Genomic DNA, 20,004 nt, shown 5'->3' with positions numbered 1-20,004 from the left:
TACGGTTTCCCATGTATCAGCGACCACTCTTATTCATTCAGCCCCCCCCCTCCCCCAACCCCTCCCCACATTCCTTTTAAATTTATTTTGTTTAATTGGTTTCCCATTAATAGTGTTAATACATTGATCTTCATAAATAATAAGACCCCCCCCCCCCCCACTAAATACCTGTAAGAGTTTCTGCTGTGTTGGTTTAGTTGTAAATGGCCCCCTAATCAAAGGTGTTAAGTTTTAATTGTATTTAATTGTTATTTTTGTTGCATATTCCGTACATATTTGTCTACTATTCACATATATGTATCACTTGCTTGATAAAGACGAGAGTATTCTCGTCAAGACGTCGCTTAGTATTATTAAACTCAGTAATTGTGTATCCATGAAATTGTACCTTGTGTTAAATGAAATGTTGTTTAACATCCTACTGTTCTGCTCCGAACTGGGCTAATGAAGACGGGCATACGCCATACAGTGTGCAATGAGGGGAATTTTGCCCGGACAGCGGCACTACGGCATAGTCTTATATCGAATTCCAACTTACTGTCAAGGGATCTTTTACACATGTGTATACGGGACCTCAGGTTTTTGTCCCATCCGAATGACTAGATAGCTGTCCTTGTCAGGCCCTCCGTCCTGCATCACTGACAAGAGGGGTAGGGGACCACGCCGGAAAATCTGGATGACCTTTCTAGGCCAGTGCAGGGGTCGAAACCCGACTTTCAGGCTGGCGGGCCAGCGTCTACCCACTTAGCCACCGTGACCCCTCCAGAATACTAATACTTTAGTTTTATCTGTATAGTAGTTCACATATTCTTATAGGGTTTAGGATGTAAAATGAAACTGAAGTTTGTGTCAGGACTGTTAGTATTGTTATGATTGGTACAAACTGAATACACTAATATTGTATGTATCAAGTGATCTAGGACAAACATGTCCATTAAACATACATTGTGCAAGAGCTAAATCTGCCTATTGCAAGAGTTTATTTAGGCTTCAGATGTTATAGAAATTATTAATCAGACCTTTATTTACACGACAAGCTCAAAATCAACCCTGTAGACCCTCGGGTGATTTGGATACAGCTTGGATTTACTGTTAGTTGCTTACGCGTCAGTCAAATATAAAATACTAACATTAGTGTATAAATGTCGCAATAATGCAGCTCCTCAATACTTATCTGAACTCTTATATGACTACAACCCTATTACATCACTTCGCTCTCAAAATAAACAGTCACTAGTTGTTCCAAGATGTAATTTAAAGTCATATGGGTATAGGTCTTTCAGTTCAGCTGGTCCTAGATTATGGAACGAACTTCCACAACAGATCAAGAATCAACAAACTTTTAATCAATTTAAATCCGCACTAAAGACTTTCCTGTTTCAACAGTTTTACCAGTAGAGCCATTACTAAAAGCGTTTTGAGCATGTGTCAACATGGAGAAGACGCTATATAAAACTTCATTATTATTATTATTATTCACTGATGTCACTACCGGAAACTGGTGATGAAAAGCTTGCCTAGCGAGGCTACCATAGTCATTGAGCATGTTACTTGATAATCGACAATATGTGTATGGAGTTATCGCTTGTCAATCAAACGATCGCCAATTCTCGTAGACGGTGCGGACACAATTGATGCCTATTCCAACAGTGACAATTCCGTTCAGAACAAAGTAATTCTGAAATTTTCAATATTTTCCTTTTTTATCATCTATTTTTGAATTATTATAGCAAGAATGGCCAACTCTTTATTAAACTCTTAACTAATGTATATTTAAAGGAAAAGACAACACGCGAGCAATAGTAATAGTCTAGGCAGTATACAAAAAATAAACAGGGGGTTATCTCCATTGTTCGGAGGTAGGGATTATTACCCACTGCTGAATAGGACTTGTTGTCGCTGGTTACAAGATGGGTGTATTGGGTGTAGCGATCGAATGGAGGCTATAGCGATGGTAAACTTTCGAAGATGAATCTCGTGATGAAGAGGTTATGGGGATGTCTTTTCTTAATCGCTTATACAAATAAAGGTAGTAACACAAAGCGTGGAAATACGCCCACACATGCAGCTATATCTTATCAGTAACTTATGTGAATGAAAAACTTGGATGTTGACCAAATTTAATAATGTTATTCTTCCCGAAATCTAATCTTCACAAGATTTTCCGGACAAATACTATAGCCCTGTAACAGAAAATCTTAGATTGCTGAGAATCAACCGAGTTCATCCTTCCCACTTTAGTGATTCAATAGGGTTAATTTTTGCACAGTCCCTAACGTTTCACACACAATTGGAAAAATCCCAAATCTTAAAAACTGTAGTGTCTGACACGCTAACGGAACAGAAGGTACCAGAACACTGAACACCGATATAGGGTTCATCAGTTCATGACACCAACAAAATCTTTAAAACAAAACTGAAACAAAATTACGAAATCCTTTAAAAACTGAAGTCACTATCGCGTAAACAAATTTATTAGAGAATGGGGGCGGGGGTAACAAAAGGCAGGATAACGCTGAATATCAGTAGTGGTCGTCATGTATACAATGTGTTCATAGATGATACATTTAATTCTAGGCGCATACTATAAATAACGTGATGCGTTCTGAACTGTATCATTACTTCATTACGTCGAACGACAACTTAACCGCGGCTTCGAAACGAAATTGGGGCCGTGGGGGCTCTTTCCCAGAAATCGATGAGTTTCGGATTCGTTCACAGTGTTGGCCAAGACGTTCTTTGGTATGTTTCAGTCTGGTTTCTTAGCGGCCAAGGGAGGAGGACCTTGCAAAGAAGAGCGTCTACACATAGCCCTCTTCATTATCCCGGTTGGTGCAGAAAATAGTATTGAAAGGTTACTGGAAAAGATTATTTGATTTTGAAATGTCTTCGAAAAGAAATGATGTGTTAACTCGCAAGACAATATGGCACATACTGACGAATTATTTGAAAACGAGTCACAAAACATTCTAAATATTTCACAATAGCTATCAGTACCTCGTGGTAGTGTGATAGCTTACGCAAATTTATACAGGGAACGATATCTTGGGCTATACAACAATAGGCGTGGTGGTGGATTTCAGTATGATAACTTGCGTAATATTTATACTAGGAGAGATACACACCGTCTATAAATAATAAGAGGGTATAATGTTTTATATCAGTATCGGCTTGCGCTAGGTCAGTGTGGACATGATGTCTCTCGTGGGGTTAATATGTTGTCTCTTCTTAACCATAGGTAAGTAAATGAATTAAGAATGGGTGATTTGCTTTGTATGATTATTGCTTTACTAAACAATCTGTATCATGCATTGCCCGACAGGGACGAGAATGTACAGACGACCGATGGAAAACTAATATAGTAGATATGCCGTCAGGATTGTCAAGCTTAGCTGATCTTACACCCAAACTAAATGATAGACTGGCCATTTTATATACATTATATAATCAGATAACTGATAGATTTGACATCATGATTGCCAATCTCAGCATATTTTAATAGCATACAACTGGCAGATATGACGTCATGATTGCCAAGCTTAGCATACTGGCAGATATGATAGCTTGGCCAATTTATATACATTATTGTATAAAGCTTGGGTTCATGGAATATATATATTTCTCCGGCACTACTTACAATTGCCACCTTGTATCTACCATCTATCTGTTGGCCATCCCGGTTCCCCAGCACTTCTAAGGACCCACACCTTTAAACCACTCATTCCGTGGACAACTGCGCACCGGACTTCGAATTTTGATGTGATCGCTACACAAATACACCTATCATGTAAACAGGGTCAATAAGTTCCATCCAGTAATTGGTACCACACACTACTTTCAGAGAAGGGAGATAACTCTTTTATACCGAGGAAGCTCATTGTATTCTGCTCCGACTATGACTACTCCTATTGACTTTGGAATTATGTTATTGTTTGTATATTTCAGGAATAGACACATCGCAATTAAGTATTCGGCCTTCCGCAGATGTACCAACTGGAACAAATACACTGACAATATCTTGTTATCCTACGCTCGCCGATGACTTTGCCACATTACAATATTTATGGATACAGAAAGACAACGGGACAAAATCGATAGCGTGGGTAGATCCTTACAGGCACACATTAGAATCCGGCATCTTCGAACCTAATTATAAAGTTAGGGCTCGTTGGTTTGCAAACCGGCCACTAGATTCATATTTAGAAGTAGAGATTCACTACCCAGACCCTCGACATGCTGGCGACTATAACTGTATAGTTCGTGGATATAAACGCAACGAAGAAGTTATGACAGACGAAAGATACGACAAGGACGTTACGTTTAAAGGTACATTTGTTGTTATTTAAGTGTTTTACTTCATCCATTTTGGTTGCGACTAAACAAAATCAAATCTATGAAATTCTAAAAGAAAATGCATAGAATCAAATTATGTAACCATGCAAGTTAATAAAACTGACTGGCGGATGGAGACCAAGATCTTAACCAGTGAGGAATTAGATATCAATCTGTAGGAAAATACAAATTCAAGAGTATAATACAACCCAGCAGCTATAAGGGAATACACATGGCTTTATGTTTAAGAGTCAAATCAAACCCCTTAGCTATACGGGATACACAAAACGTCCCACCCTGTAGCTGCAAGTTCAAGAGTTAAATTCACATCCCTAGCCACGGGGAAATATAAATGTCTGGTGGGTCTTTGGGAATGAACTTAGTTTAGTTAACGACTTTATTTACCCAACATCCATTTGTTCAGATCATGTCTGTGTAGTATGATCTTATTCTTCTATTTTAAAAGGTGTTGTAACCACTGGTTTGTATGTAACACCGTCGCCACATTTACAAGAAGGTGATTCATCTCTAACTATTAGATGTTCGTCAACTTATGAATCCGAGTACATGAAAATATACAGTCTTTATATACTGAAGAACAAAACAACTGAGGTTGCACACACAAACAGGTATGACAGTTCTTATTGTAAAGGGGGTGGTGGTAACACGTGCACTGTTATCTAGTCCGGGACTGGGTACTTGGTTTGTACGTGTAGGTTTCTTTCCGGAAACTCTAATAAAGACTCCTAAAAAGTTAGAGTTCAATGGACGTTTACATGGTATTGAACACTTGAGTGGATTGTCGTCTGTACATAATTTATTTTACCTGGAAACCTTGCTCCACATTTCAACTATGCTCAACAATCTTGTCGTTATCTACGTGTCGTTGCATTTGTTAATATAGGTTTGGTCATGTTTCTGGGCCAGGATTTGACAGCCCTAAATATACAGTAACTAGTCAGTTTGATGAGGACGCCCCTTGGAATTCTTACATACAAATCATAATCAATAATCCGAACTGTACTGATGCTGCTATATATGAATGTGTTACATCTGGTGATGCACGTGTTGGACCTGATAGTTATCGATATAACCAAACAATTACAATTCGAGGTAAGAGTGATATTTTGTAAAGGTAAAATTGAGCAATTGATAGCCGTTTAGTAATTGAATATATTAACACAATGTATAATTTTATGGATACACAATACTGGATAATATCATATGCTTGAGTATCCTCGTGGAAATGATGCATATTAATAATCAGTATTTGTATATCTATAAAATCGTACCTAGTTTCGATTAATATTTCTATTCCGAATGTTTGAACTGGTTTTTTGCCAACTCAGTGTTCGAAAGAAAACAGTTTACGTTATAAAATCTATAAACATCACAGGTTTCGCGAATTGATGTGGTCGATGTATCGATAATTACCAATCAATTTGTTAAATACCTATCTATTGTAATTGCTTTTACCAGGTAACATGTCAATGGCAATCAGCCCCAACAGAAGATTCCTCAACATCAACGAAACTCTAGAAATAGAATGCAGTGGTGAAGTGGGAAATCCTCCACAAAATATATCTTGGGAATGGAAACTACCGGATAGTAATAACTGGGTTCCCTATCCTAGTTCTTCTGATATAAGAGACGGTGATGTCATTCCCCCTAATTCTACAAGATGCAATTATTTTACAAGAAGTTCTTTAAGCTACAAGGTTAAAGAAGGGGATAATGGTAAAGAGGTCAGGTGTATTGTAGAAGATGTGGACGCACTGAGTGTAAAGACGACTATTGAATTAGCCAGTAAGTTGTTTCGTTTCAGTTCATTTTATTTCTTTGTTTCCGTCATATAATAAGATGTATTGCTGGAAATGTGGACGCACTGAGTGAAACGACAACTATTAACCTCGCCTGTAAGTATTTTTATACGCCCACATTTTCATGTGGACGTATATTGTCGTCGCCCCTGGCCGTCCGTCCGTCCACAATTTGTTTGTGGACACTCTACAGATCACAATTCTTATCCGATTCTTGACGATTGAGTTCGAATTTCGTGAAAATCAGACCGAAACTGTCAGACAAAATGGCTACTCCTTGTATGCAAATAGTGTAAAAGTATGTAATACCAAGGTTGTGGACTCTCTAGAGGTCACAGTTCATATCCAGTTTTGATGAAACTTCAAATATATGTCTATATATTTGGGTTCCTTTGGATATTCACGCATATCGGACCGTAACTTCCTGGAATATGGCCCCTGATTGTACGAAAAATCGCTTCCTTTTTTAGCTTGTTCTCTGTCCATCTCTTGCAAAACGTGGGCGTATTTTCCATGGCAACCGCTGCTTATTTCTGTCTTTGTTTTCGTCATTATATAGAAAGCAATCGTTTATCTATGTGATTTCGGCTTCGAGTCTGCGGTTGTCGTATAACCAGTCTGATGACAGCACAATTTCAAATATTTCCGATGCTGACCTTTGAAATCCTTGCCAAATTGTATTCATGGTTATCGAATTTAAGCAATTTCCAGTATTTCCAGGGTAGCTTGCAGAATCTCGGAAACACTATTCTTTATAGTTTGACGACATTATCCTGACATTAATTTTTGAGTTACTTCTTGTACGTCTCTGGAATGCACCAGTGACGGCATTGGTCAGCGATAAGAATAAAGCTATTAAAATTTAAAATTTTTCGGTCTGGGTTTTCTATGGTTGTTTGTATTGATTATTCCATTACAGTTGTTGACGCGACACGAATTCATATTTCACCATCAACGAAACTTCCAGTTGGGGCTTCATATTTAACTATAAACTGTTCACCAATAGAAACAAGCGGTTATACTTCGCTGGAATATATAGAGATAACAAGACGTTCTGTAAGTTCGCCTGAACGTATAGCTTTTATTACGTCTTCTGGTATAACTCATGGTCCTGGTTTGACACAACCCAAGTACAACATCAGTGGGGAGTTTATTGGAATAACAGAATCATATCTGCAGATCGATGTAGTGAACCCCGATTGTATGGAAGTAGCTGAGTACCAGTGTATTACGGTGGGAAGTTCTGGTTCGGAGACTCAACGTCTACAAGCTACAGTCACTGTTACCTTTGAACGTAAGCCTATATCTGTTATATCGATTTCATAACAATTATGCTAAATTGAGTTGCTGCCTTTATAATAAAAGGACTGCTGATAAATGCAGGAAATACGCCTCAACGCAACATTGTTGTTAATTAAATGTTAACACAATGTCACGGAGTGACATCGCGGTTTCCCTGTTTCGTTGCCAACGTTCGTCAGTATATAGAATTTTAGCAGGATACCCGGCTTCGCCCAAATTCGCTCGGGGCCCAAATTCGCCCGGGGCTCAAATTCGATGGGCAAAACCATTCACGAAATCATGCTGGTTAATTTGATACGACATATGCGAGGATGGAGCGCGGCGACGAAACATTCACCGGGTCATGCTGGTTGATTTCCTACTACGGTGGATCGCGGTGACGAAGCGGTCGTTATGGGCGAACACACCCGCACAAAGACAACTTTAATTTTATTTATATATAAGATGTAGGGCCAGTGACCAAAAGTTGTTTAACTTCACAAATAAATATGCACTGCGCTGTAAGTAATGTGGCTAGAAATTAGTGGAATAATATGTTGACGTGCTATAACACTAAATAAGAGGTCATTAAATATGCGTCACAGCGGGGTAATTACAATACATGATAGTGGTATCACGTGCAATAAACTAGACTTGGTAATAATCTGAATATGTTAAAGTAGCTAAGTCTCTAACTCAATATTATCCATAGTCTTCGACATTGAAAACACGAATTAAAATCAACATTGATGTTGTGATTTTACCGGGAAAAGATGTGCTTCTGATATCCAATATTTAAGACAAGATAAACATTTTACCATTGGTACACGAACCGTGTACTATAACGCGTTTCTGTCCCATTTGTATGGACTCGAAAAAACGATGCTAGATATATCCCAAAAGTCATGCCAAACGGTGACGACATATTCTTATCTGGAGAGCATGCGCAATAAATTCTATGTAGACTGGAATAACCAGACGCTAGAAATTGCCGTTTAATTGGGACTTCTGGCGTATTTCTCCGAACATAACTGATTTGAAAAATGCAAATGATTGAATGTAAATCGGTTTAAATACATTCATATTACATTATTATATGCGTTGCGGCCCATTTATGTCAATTTCTAGGTCCCAAATATTAGCGATTCAGCTCCTTTAATTCCGTTTCTTTTTATTTTTAATATTGTACTGCGTTAACATCTGACATAAAAATAAAATGAAACCAAGCACGAACAAAGCAAACCATTAGACAAACTTCGGCGTCCTAAAAACGGTATGACAAAATAATCTTAAAAGGGTTACGCCCAAACGACTCAATATTTTGTGCTGAAATTTTGAGACAATATAAATCCACCATTCCTCGATATTTTGGCCTTAAGTACACGGACTGTTAAAATCGAGATGGTCTCTTTAAGCGAATTTAATTTCTTCATGTTTTGTTATGTATTCACTATTTAAAACGTTACATACAACTTTGTCTAAATAGTTCAATTACTAAATGCCATTTAAACAGTTTATCAGACATCAGTATGGAGATGTGGCAGTCAAACTCATTGATCAGATACGAAGAACAGAAGGAAAATATGTACATGTATGTAATAATCTTACTTTCTTGATGCGATGCATGGATGCCGATATAGTACCCAAGTGCCTAATTATCAAATCACCAATAATTAAATTAGATTACCTTTAGGTACACGTAATTAAGGGAGATCTCTGGTTTGTCAGCATTAACTAAGTATTGTTGTGTACATGTATATATTGTCCTGTCATATTTTCATTTTTCATCATAGCTTGATAATGACTACAGAAGCCTAGTCGAAACGTCGCTTAGTAATAAGCAGTAATTGTATTCCATAGAATTGTGACCTGTATACTCTAGTTCAATTACTAAATGCCATTGAAACAGTTTAACTTTGTCTAACTCTAAGGTCCTTTAACAATGACAACCAGTCCTAACAGAAGATTCTCTAACATCAACGAGACTTTGGATATAGAATGTAATGGTGAAGTGGGAAATCCCCCACAAAACATTACCTGGGAATGGAAATCCACTGATGGTGACTGGGTTGTTTATCCTAATATGGAAAGCGTAAACAATAGCATCATTGAAGCACTAACATCTACCACTTGTGAATATTTTACAAGAAGTATCTTAAAGCATAAAGTAGTAACTGATGACAATGGAAGACTTTTCAGATGTACAGTCGGTGGTCCAGAACCAGCTAATAGGACGACAACAATATATTTAGCCAGTAAGTCAGTTCATTCCCGTTTACTTGGAGCTTTTGTTCATATAGGCTACATCTATCATTAACTTGTTTTGGTCGTGGCATTACTATGATATACAATATTCTTTTGGGCTTTTAAGGCTTGTTTGTATCATGTGATTGAGCAGGCGAGGGGGGGGGGTATTAATGATAAGGCAACGGGGTTAGTTTACCGGATGACAACATTATCACCCTGCATTGCAACTGAACTATACTGTATCATGTGATCGAGCAGGCGAGGGGATGGGGGTATTAATGATAAGGCAACGGGGTTAGTTTTCCGGGTGACAACATTATCACCCTGCATTGCATCTGAACTATACTGTATCATGTGATCGAGCAGGCGAGGGGGTGGGGGTATTAATGATAAGGCAACGGGGTTAGTTTACCGGATGACAACATTATAACCCTGCATTGCAACTGAACTATAATGTATTTCGTAATCGCGAAGACATATATATATGGATCACATTTATTCATGTGTGTATGTGTGATACTGGCTTATAGAACGCCCCCTTCCACAGAAGTTAAATCATACAATAATTTTAAACAGGACAATTGGCTTCAATAAAATAGTTAAAAAGATTACTGTCTGACCCGTAACAGCAGTACTAATTTAAATTATGCATTTTTTGTCTAATAGATGTGGATGCCGCACGTGTTGAGGTAACACCAATAGACAGTTTACCAGTCCGAGCAGCGAATGTAACAATAAAATGTTCTGCTATTGAAACATCAGACTTTACATCCCTGAACTACATCCAGATACTAAAACACAATCCAGAATTTCCAACAATCTTAGCATCAATATCTGCAGCTGGAGCTACTCTTGGATCTGGAATTATTCAACCCAAATATAATATTAGTGGAGAATTTAAAGGAATCAGGGAATCATATGTTCAACTGGTTATAACCAATCCTGATTGTACAGATGCTGGTCAGTATATCTGTTCTACTAATGGTGTTACCGATGATGGTAATCAAACTCTACAAGCCAATACGGTTGTTAATGTTCAGAGTAAGTTATAAATTACCTAAATTAATTGGGGGAGAGAGAGAGAAATGGGGTTTAACGTCCACTCGACACAAACTAGGTCATTTCGGGACTAACATGGTTTAACTTTATTTTAATAATTCGCTTGCGCGTAGGGATCTTTAGCAGTGGGAGGAAACCGGAGGACCCGGAGAAAACCCACGAGGTTGGACAGCCGACCCTACTCCTTGTCAATCGCTTGGGTGAATCTTCTATATTGTTTCTTTACACTGCCAAGAAATGTTTTAAACCTCCACTCAATACGATTTTATTTTATTCCAACAATTCATATGCGCGTAAAGATCTTTAACAATGGGGAGACCGAGAGAAAACCTATGGGATTAGACAGGCGACCTCACTCCTTGTCACATACCACGTCACTTGACTAAATGAGAGAACTTCATTTTATTCCGCTATCACGTTTACAAATAATTATCTAAATTAATTTGATTTCCTTTATTTCGAAGATAACGAACAAATTTTTAGAATATTTTACAAATATTTTCTTGTCCAAGGTTGCATCTCATCAGATGTATGTCAAGATATATTATGTTAATCATATCCGGATAAAAGCATTACTTTATGGAGATGGAAACTCACACCTAGCCTGGATCATTCAAATTTGAAGTGGCTCCTAGACAATATGATAACAACTTTAGGTACATTGTGATACGAAGATTTTATTTGGTCCAGACTTATATTCGTCGTCGTCAAAATGTTATCGAGAGTTTCTAAACAATGTGCATTACTGCACCGATAGCACAGACAATAGAATTAGAAATAAACCAAAATGTCAAAGTAAGAAATTCTATGATATATATATATATATCATTGAATTTAACTGCGACGTGGATTGATGAGCACCTTTATGTTTTTTTCAGTCCAGATGTCCATGGGGCGGGCAGAAAGATTGGGGACCCGTATATAAACGAGTAGTAGTACATATAACAGATTCCCTGCCCCCCCCCCCAAACCGATCCTCGTGGCACAGATAGCCCCATATAGCCACAGATATCAAACTTATGTCAAATTCACGTTGGCCAATAGCGGCCTACCCCTTTTCCATTCATCATCATGTGCACTTGCATATTTTACTTTATGTCTTCATTTCAAGCTGAAGCCAGAGACCTTGACATAAAGAGAGAACCAGAAATGCCGTTCTACTCACGTGGCACCACGATAACCCTAGAGTGCAGCGGATATACAGGAACTTATCAAGATCAGTGGTCGTGGGTGTATTCGAAATATTATACACTCTCCAATTATATATCCCAGTCTAACATTCCACCACTCTCTGATCAACAAGACGTAGTGAACCAGACATCATATAATCCACAATGCGGTAACTTTTCACGCACATCGTTGACTTATGTGATAAGGGATGATGACAATGCCCTGCGATTTACATGTAAACTTGGACAGTCGACTTCCCATTCAAAGAGTATTAGCATCTGCATTGGAGGTAAGTAACTTTTCTCGTATTTAAACCAATTAAGTTGTTGTATGGATGGAGTGTAATAAATTAAAATCTTTATATATTAATAATACAATTCATGATGTGCAATATATTAAACCGTATATCATCAGTAAAATCGACCAACACTGTGCTGCTATTTGACGATATTATGTTATTATTTAATAATAATGGGTAGTATTTGGTAGTATTGGGTTATGATTTGCTTCTTTTTGGTGATATAGGGAAGCAAATAGAATAGCCAAACATTGAAATACATTTCCTACGATATAACTCACCATTTTTGAAGAAAATCAAGTAATATGCCTATTTTGCACCATTATGTTCTAGTATTGTTACCTGAAGCCCATCTTCTACAAGCGTGGGATCAACACGCGTAAGACCAGACCACGCGCCAAATATCAAACAATTTGTAACGTAAATAATGATCGACGGATTACTGAGGTGCGTTAAACCAAATGTATTGAGAGATTCACGTAATATTAATATTTACTTGATATTAATATTCACTTGATATTTACATTTGCTTGATATAGATATTCGTTTAACTTGATATAAATTTTCTCTTGATATAAATTAGTCAGCTTATATAAATATTCACTTGATATAAATATTCAGCTTATATAAATATTCACTTGATATATTCGTTTGACCTGACATAAGTATTGGTTTGACTTGATTTAAATATCCACTTGATATAAATTTAATATTAACTTGATATAAATGTTCACTTGATATAAATATTCGTTTGACTTAATATAAGTATTAACTTTTTTACCTGGACGTATTTTTTAAAATTTATTTATGCATTTATCTTCCGTAAACAAAGAAGTACTCTAACCTCTTTAATGTAACACATATATATGGTAACACACACATATACTCTTCCAAAAAAGTAGGGGATATTCAGAAACAAAACAAAACTGCGGAAATGCACTGCTGTTTTTATTAGAGGTAAGGAGATCGCGTGACTAAGTGGGTAAGACGCTGGTTCGCTAGCCTGGATGTCGGGTGTTCGATCCCTGCATTTGCCGAGAAAGTTCATCGAGATTTTCTAGCGTGGTTTCCCCTTGTCAGTGATGCAATACGGAGGGCCTGACAAGGACAGCCGTCTAGTCGTTCTGATGGGACGAAAAACCGAGGTCCCGTGTAAAAATTGACGTGCACGTAAAAGATCCCTTGGCAGTTGGAATTCGATATAAGAGTAGGTCGTAGCGCCGCTGTTCGGGCAAAATTTACCTCATAGCCCACTGTATGGCGTATGGCCGTCTTCATTAGCCCAGTTTAGGAGCAAAACAGTAGGACGTTAAACCCCATTTCATTTCATTTTCATTTCTATTAGAGGTAACCAGTGTATGTAAATAACAGACCAATTGCCTAAACATGAACATAAACAGTTCATATGGACGGTCCCATTTCACTCGCAAAGAGATACACTGTCAAAAGTGAAAATGGACAGTTTTGATTTTTGTCTTAATAATGAGTAATTGCTCCACCAATCCTCAGACATTCAGCAATTCGTCGTGGCATGCTTCTAATCAACCGTCCAATCACGATTTGGTGCAATCTGATCCACTCCTATTCCAGTGCCACTGCCAATTCTTGCATTGTTGTCGGTTGGCGTTGACGTCGACGAACACGTCTCCCGATCAAATTAAACTAACACACTAAAAGCAAAACATTAAATCTTATGCAAGAACCGATAGGAAAGCAAACATGGATAGATAAACCAGTACGCGGCAGTTTCCATCAACCCTTTCTTGAAGTGTCAATTTTGACAATGACCCCCCACCCCCACGCGTATGGCGCTATTGCGTGTCGCATGTGCAGCTCAGTGGTTCTGTTGGGGCCATAAGTTCTTCATCTGTGAACATACTTTCAAAGCAAGTCAAATGTCCATGGCTATTTATCATATCGCAACCTGCATAGGTATTTGCATTTCAATATCCCCTACTTTTTTTGAAGAGTATATGTAGGACCAAATCAGCCAAGGATATAATAAATAAACATATTTATTTATTAAGAAATAGTAAAAAATGTCTGAAATATGGGATACCACAAAGATTATAAATTCATATACTCACTCCTTCAAAAGTTGATACTGAAGTCACAGAACCGAGTATCACAAAGTTTGGGGACAATAGATGTAAAACTTATGACGACATTATTGAAGGGAAAACACTAAAAATTAATGGAAATGTAACTTTTCAAGTAAATCAATCTAAGACCTGTAAAAGTAAAACTGTCATATTATTATATTTGATAATATGTCCGGGTTGCAAAGAAAACTATATAGGTAAAACTGAATCACAACTCAACATAAGGATGAACCTACACAGATCCCACATTGCATATCCCAAAAATAGAATGATTCCACTAATCGAACACTTGGATACACGTGGAAAGGGAAAATCTAGTCTACCACTTCCGGTTTCGGAGTTATGATCCCCTAGCGAAGCTGGTCTGTTCGGGGTTGGCGGCTACACTAGGTCTGCCCCGAGTCTGAAATTCGGGGTATAGGGGTAGCTCGGACCGGGGAGTAACATAGGCCAGGTGGCGTTAGTCTACCACTTCCGGTTTCGGAGTTATGACCCCCGAGCGAAGTCTGTCTGTTCGGGGTTGGCGGCTACACCTGCCCCGAGTCTGATATTTGGGGTATAGGGGTAGCTCGGATCGGGGAGTAACATAGGCCAGGTGGCGTTAGTCTACCACTTCCGGTTTCGGAAGCCGGTCTGTTCGGGGTTGGCAGCTGCACTAAGTCTGCCCCGAGTCTGAAATTTGGGGTATAGGGGTATCTCGGACCGGGGAGTAACATAGGCCAGGTGGCGTTAGTCTACTACTTCCGGTTTCGGAGTTATGACCCCCGAGCGAAGCCGGGTATCCTGCTAGTATATAATAAAAGTATAAATTTCAGCTCTCAATATTAAATATAAAAAAAACAATAGTATGAATTGAACAATGTATATCATTATATTAGACAGTGATTAAACAATTAATAATGATAGTTGTTCAATGGTGTGTGTGTTGCAGCTGATCCAGGTATATATTAAAGTTCACCCCTCTGTATGTATTTTACAGCTGATCCCCAAAAGCTAAAGATGTTATCAATCCCAGAAAGACATGTGCATACTATCAATTATCCAGTAGAAATTACGTGTTCGGGACAGGTAGGAGTTCCCTTAAAGAATTGGACATGGCAGTGGCGAGACGATCCGTTGAATAAAACGTGGCTGCCTTATCAATATCCAGATAACATTAACAATGTGTACAGCTCGCGCAACTTTGATTGCGACTCGTTCACCTACTCAACTTTGAAACATACCATGACCGAAAGAGGAATAGAGTTCAAATGTATTTTAGGAGATTCCGAGGCCTACAGTTTGACAACTACTCTTTATCCTAAAGGTAAGAAACACACCAGGACGTAAACGCATAGATGTGCTATGGTCTGAGATCATGTATCAACAGTGTTTGTAAATCCTACTTGTGATTCATCTGACAGTATCAATCATCCCTTTATCTGTAGTACTATGCAATGTTATGATATGATATGAATCGCTAGTCAGATGTGGAAAGACACTAAGCCAAAATATCCCCACATCCAACGTGTGACGCATACTCTCTTCTGCTACATATTTTAATAAACTTGTATATTCTTCGTACTATCTCAGTAGTTAATCCGTTTGTCTTACCAGAATTAACAATGAAACAGTTCGTTTCTATATGAGTATGTGCGGGACTGGATACATAGGTTACAAGCATAGTTGCAACACAATACTTGAAATTAACATGTCTTTCTCTCCATCCCCTAATTTGCAGACCGAGTTTACTGACGGAATGCCAAAATCATATGGCTGTCCTACAAATCATTGAGGTCTATTCCATCCAGCCGGTGTCTCATGAACCTCGGCGTCCTCTCCCGAATTTAGCAGTTGTCTGTCGAACGCTAAGAGCTCTGTTGGTTCTTTTTACCCTTGGGTTTCAGCTTTCAATTATCTAATTGGTCAAATATGATGTAATTATTGGTTACCAAGCCAATTTATGCAATAGGAACTGGTGATTTGGTGATATTTTATTTTCACAAAGAATCGGCTTTGTTTTGGTTTTATAAATCTTTTTATGTGTCAACTACTCAATCATTCATTTGAGTTCGTGAGATATGACTCGAATACAATGTGTGAATCTAATAATTAGTTAAAGATACAATATGGTCGCAATAAAGACCATAGTACTACATATCTTAAGAATCATACGAGTGATTCCCCAGCATTGTCCATCACCTCCGTGCCTTAAGACTCATACGAAGGATTCACCGGCAATGTCCATCACCATACGAAATTTTGTTCATCGATCTTGATCTTGAAAGTTATCCAGGGACCAGTTTCCATTTGGTGTGTAGATATGACTTCTATACAATGTGTGAATCTAATAATTAGTTAAAGATACGATATGGTCGCAAAGACCATATTACTACATATCTTAAAAGTCATACGAGGGATTCCCCGGCATTGTCTAATTTCTCCGTCCTTTGAGAGTCATACGAAATTTCGTCCATCGATCTTGATCTTGAAAGTTGTCCCCGAATCAGTTTCCATTTGGTGTGTAGATTGTAATACTTTTCATCTGTTGAAGAATAACTGTTTGTTGTATGTTGGTATTTATTTTGTTGCCTTATTTATAAATTACTGCATATATTTTTTAGTGATCTCGTCCGGTCAATTACAAATTCAAAATTTACCAGGCGCCGATAACAAAAACCGAAAATTTAAATTGAGATGTTCACCGCAAGTCGATGGTGGTTATACAAGACTAGACTCAATATGGATTACACGTAATAGACGCAACCAAGGGAGGTTCTGGAAAATTGATAAATTTGGGCGTTCATCATCTTATGAAGGGGTTACTGTCACGGGTTCCTTTGACATAGCAGCACCACTAAATTCGTATCTAGCAATTGAATACAGTCCGTCGTGTGGAGTCCACGACCAATATGTGTGTACTACAACCGGGAGCATTAACGATAAACTACAGCGCTTAGAGGAAACTAAAAATGTCACAGTTGACAGTAAGTATCTGTTTTTCTTCCACCCGAACTACTAAACGGTTTCATTTGGCCGACCCATGATCCTAAAGCCTTTGGTCCTGCACTGCTGACAAGAGGACACCAACCTGAATAAATCGCTAAGAACTTTCTGCGCCAACCCCCATACCTGCAAAACTCTATTATAGTTTTTCCTACCAATACTCTGTTTATTACAGTTTTTCCTTGCAAAACTCTGTCTATTACAGTTTTTCCCACCACTCTATCCATTACAGTTTTCCTACCAATACTCGTACCAATACTCTGTCTATTACAGTTTTTCCTGCCACTACTCTATCCATTACAGTTTTCCTACCAAAACTATGTCCATTACAGTTTTTCCTACCACTACTCTATCCATTACAGTTTTCCTACCAATACTCTATTACAGTTTTTCTTACGCTTTTTTATTCTCTGTCCATTACAAATTTCCTTTTAATACTCTGTTTATTACAGTTTTTCCTACCAGTATTGGTACAAGTAAAATACCCAACACGTACTTTTCTACAATCGGCGATAATCTACAATTAAAATGCGAGGGGGATATCGGTAACCCCCCACAAAATACCTCCTGGCTATGGAGACCTAATTCTAACTCTTCATGGAGGGCTTACGTTCATTCCGAGGAGGATATATCCACAGCTATTGTTCGACCGAAACAAGCAGGATGCCAATATTCGACAAGAAGTTTCTTAAGTTATACTGTGAAAGATGAAGATAATGGTAAACAATTCCGATGTACAGCAGCAGGTTTGGAGACGTATAATCGGGACATTACCATCTATTTAACTAGTAAGTTGTTTTTCATCAATTTTAGTTAATATACCATTTTTATATGTCACCGATTTTCATCCCACGATCCGTCCGTCAACAATAGACCCGTTAACGTGTTAGTGGCTTCAGTTTTAAACGGATTATTTTTTTTTATCAAATTTGGTGTGAAGCATTAGGGTCAACCCTGAGTTATTTTCCCTTTTCATAAAATTATAAAGGCTACAGTTTTTAACGGGTTTTTCTTAAAATTTGGTTTGAAAATTTGGGCTCATAAAAGGATGAACCCTGTCGATATGTAACGCTATGTGACCCCACATTCCCGCATTACTACTCCCATTCCCGGAACACCTTGTTAACGCATATATATAAACATAGAATATATGTTTATATCCCAAAGAACTTGATTCCTGTCGATATTCGCGCCTATCGGACCCTAACTTTAGGGGTTATTATGTCTAGATCCTATAGATGTCACAGTTTTTATTTGATCTTGATGATACTTAAATTATATGTTTATATCTGAAAGATATTGGTTCCTGTCGATACTTCGGACCGTAAACTTCTGGATTATGACCCCTGATTGCATGAAAAAAAACGCTTTTCTTAACTGTCCATATCTTGCAATCGCCTGTAATATTTTTAAGGGTGATGTGCAAATGACCTTTGTGATGATCTTTATTTAGGAATCTGGAAACAGTCTTTGGTTTTTTTTCTGTGTTGGTGTATGTAAAACAAAATACCGTTTACCAAAAATATAGAAGTAGGATGATGTACGAATGACATTTTCCTGTGGTTTTGTGGTAATCTTTATTTTGGGACCTGGGAGGCTGGAGTTGGTTAAAACAGCTTTGGCTTTTTTTTCTGTGTTGGTCCTCAGCATTTTCACAGAGCCAAAGGTGTGTTTATTGTATCATGCAGCAATTACTTTACGCGACTTTCTCCGACTATGATAGAAGTAAATAGCCTCGTGTGGTCTGTGGGATATGGTTGTCGAGTGGTAAAACACTGCTCTGTAGATCATAAGGTCTGTCAAAGAGTTACATGTGTGGTTTCTATCTCAGGTGTAGATTGTTGTACAGGTTCTGCCCCACCCACCTCCTTCCACCGTCTTCTGCTATATGCCCCTACGCATAAACCTAAATTGTGTGGTGCGTTCGCAAAACCGTATGTCTGTCATTAACAGACTGATCTTTTATTTACAGATGTTGATGCCAACCGTATTTATATTTCTCCGCCAGTTTTCATCCCAAACAAAACTAGGACATTAACCGTAGAATGTTCACTAAGCGACCACTCTCGTTACGACACAATGGAATCAGTTGAAATACAGAAACTGCCACTAAAAATAACAGAATCTAGTATTTTGTTAGGGTCTGTAGGCAACGGTACTGCTGTTCTTGGACCGGGGATATCACCCAACAAATATAGCCTTCAGATACAATCAACAAAACCTGGTGTTGCTACTAAAGCAAACTTGACAATTAAACAACCAGACTGTTCAGATGCAGGGCAATACAGATGTATCATAAAGGTTTCGAACGATGCCGGAATTCAAAACTTGCAAAGTGATTTTCACTTAAAAGCAACAGGTAAGTTTATGTTTTATGTACTTAATATCAATTCTAACCACTTCACGATCAACGACGTTTCGATCCACTTATCAGCAGTAGTGACGAGAGAGAGAGTGAGAGAGAGAGAGCGAGAGAGAGATGGGTTTTACGTCCACTCGACACAAACTAGGTCATTTTGGGACTAACATATGGTTTAATTTTATTTCAATGATTCGCTTGGGCGTAGGTGTCTTTAGCAGTGGGAGGACCCGGAGAAAGCCCACAAGGTTGGACAAGCGACCCTATTCCTTGTCACGTAGAACCGGGGATTCGAAACCACGCCAGTTGTCTCAATGACAGGCCTTGTACAGGACTTGTACAGGCCTTGTA

At 38.2% G+C, this 20,004-nt stretch overlaps 1 protein-coding gene across 1 annotated transcript in view; it reads left to right on the top strand.

Moving 5' to 3' along the window:
- LOC126830208 (uncharacterized) overlaps positions 1-20,004 on the top strand; it is a 30,942-nt gene that overhangs the window by 4,790 nt on the left and 6,148 nt on the right. Inside the window, exons 2-13 of the mRNA XM_050560546.2 lie at positions 3,946-4,326; positions 4,799-4,961; positions 5,237-5,445; positions 5,812-6,138; positions 7,072-7,446; positions 9,365-9,688; positions 10,347-10,721; positions 11,851-12,198; positions 15,289-15,615; positions 16,913-17,275; positions 17,747-18,082; positions 19,267-19,653. Of these exons, the coding sequence (XP_050416503.2) occupies positions 3,946-4,326; positions 4,799-4,961; positions 5,237-5,445; positions 5,812-6,138; positions 7,072-7,446; positions 9,365-9,688; positions 10,347-10,721; positions 11,851-12,198; positions 15,289-15,615; positions 16,913-17,275; positions 17,747-18,082; positions 19,267-19,653 (3,915 nt within the window). The remainder of the gene's footprint in view (positions 1-3,945; positions 4,327-4,798; positions 4,962-5,236; positions 5,446-5,811; positions 6,139-7,071; positions 7,447-9,364; positions 9,689-10,346; positions 10,722-11,850; positions 12,199-15,288; positions 15,616-16,912; positions 17,276-17,746; positions 18,083-19,266; positions 19,654-20,004) is intronic.

The sequence above is a fragment of the Patella vulgata genome, chromosome 8, assembly GCF_932274485.2.
Source record: "Patella vulgata chromosome 8, xgPatVulg1.2, whole genome shotgun sequence".
In the NCBI taxonomy this organism is placed as follows: domain Eukaryota; kingdom Metazoa; phylum Mollusca; class Gastropoda; family Patellidae; genus Patella; species Patella vulgata.
Note: the sequence above shows the minus strand (reverse complement) of the source record. Positions and strands in the feature narration are given on the sequence as shown.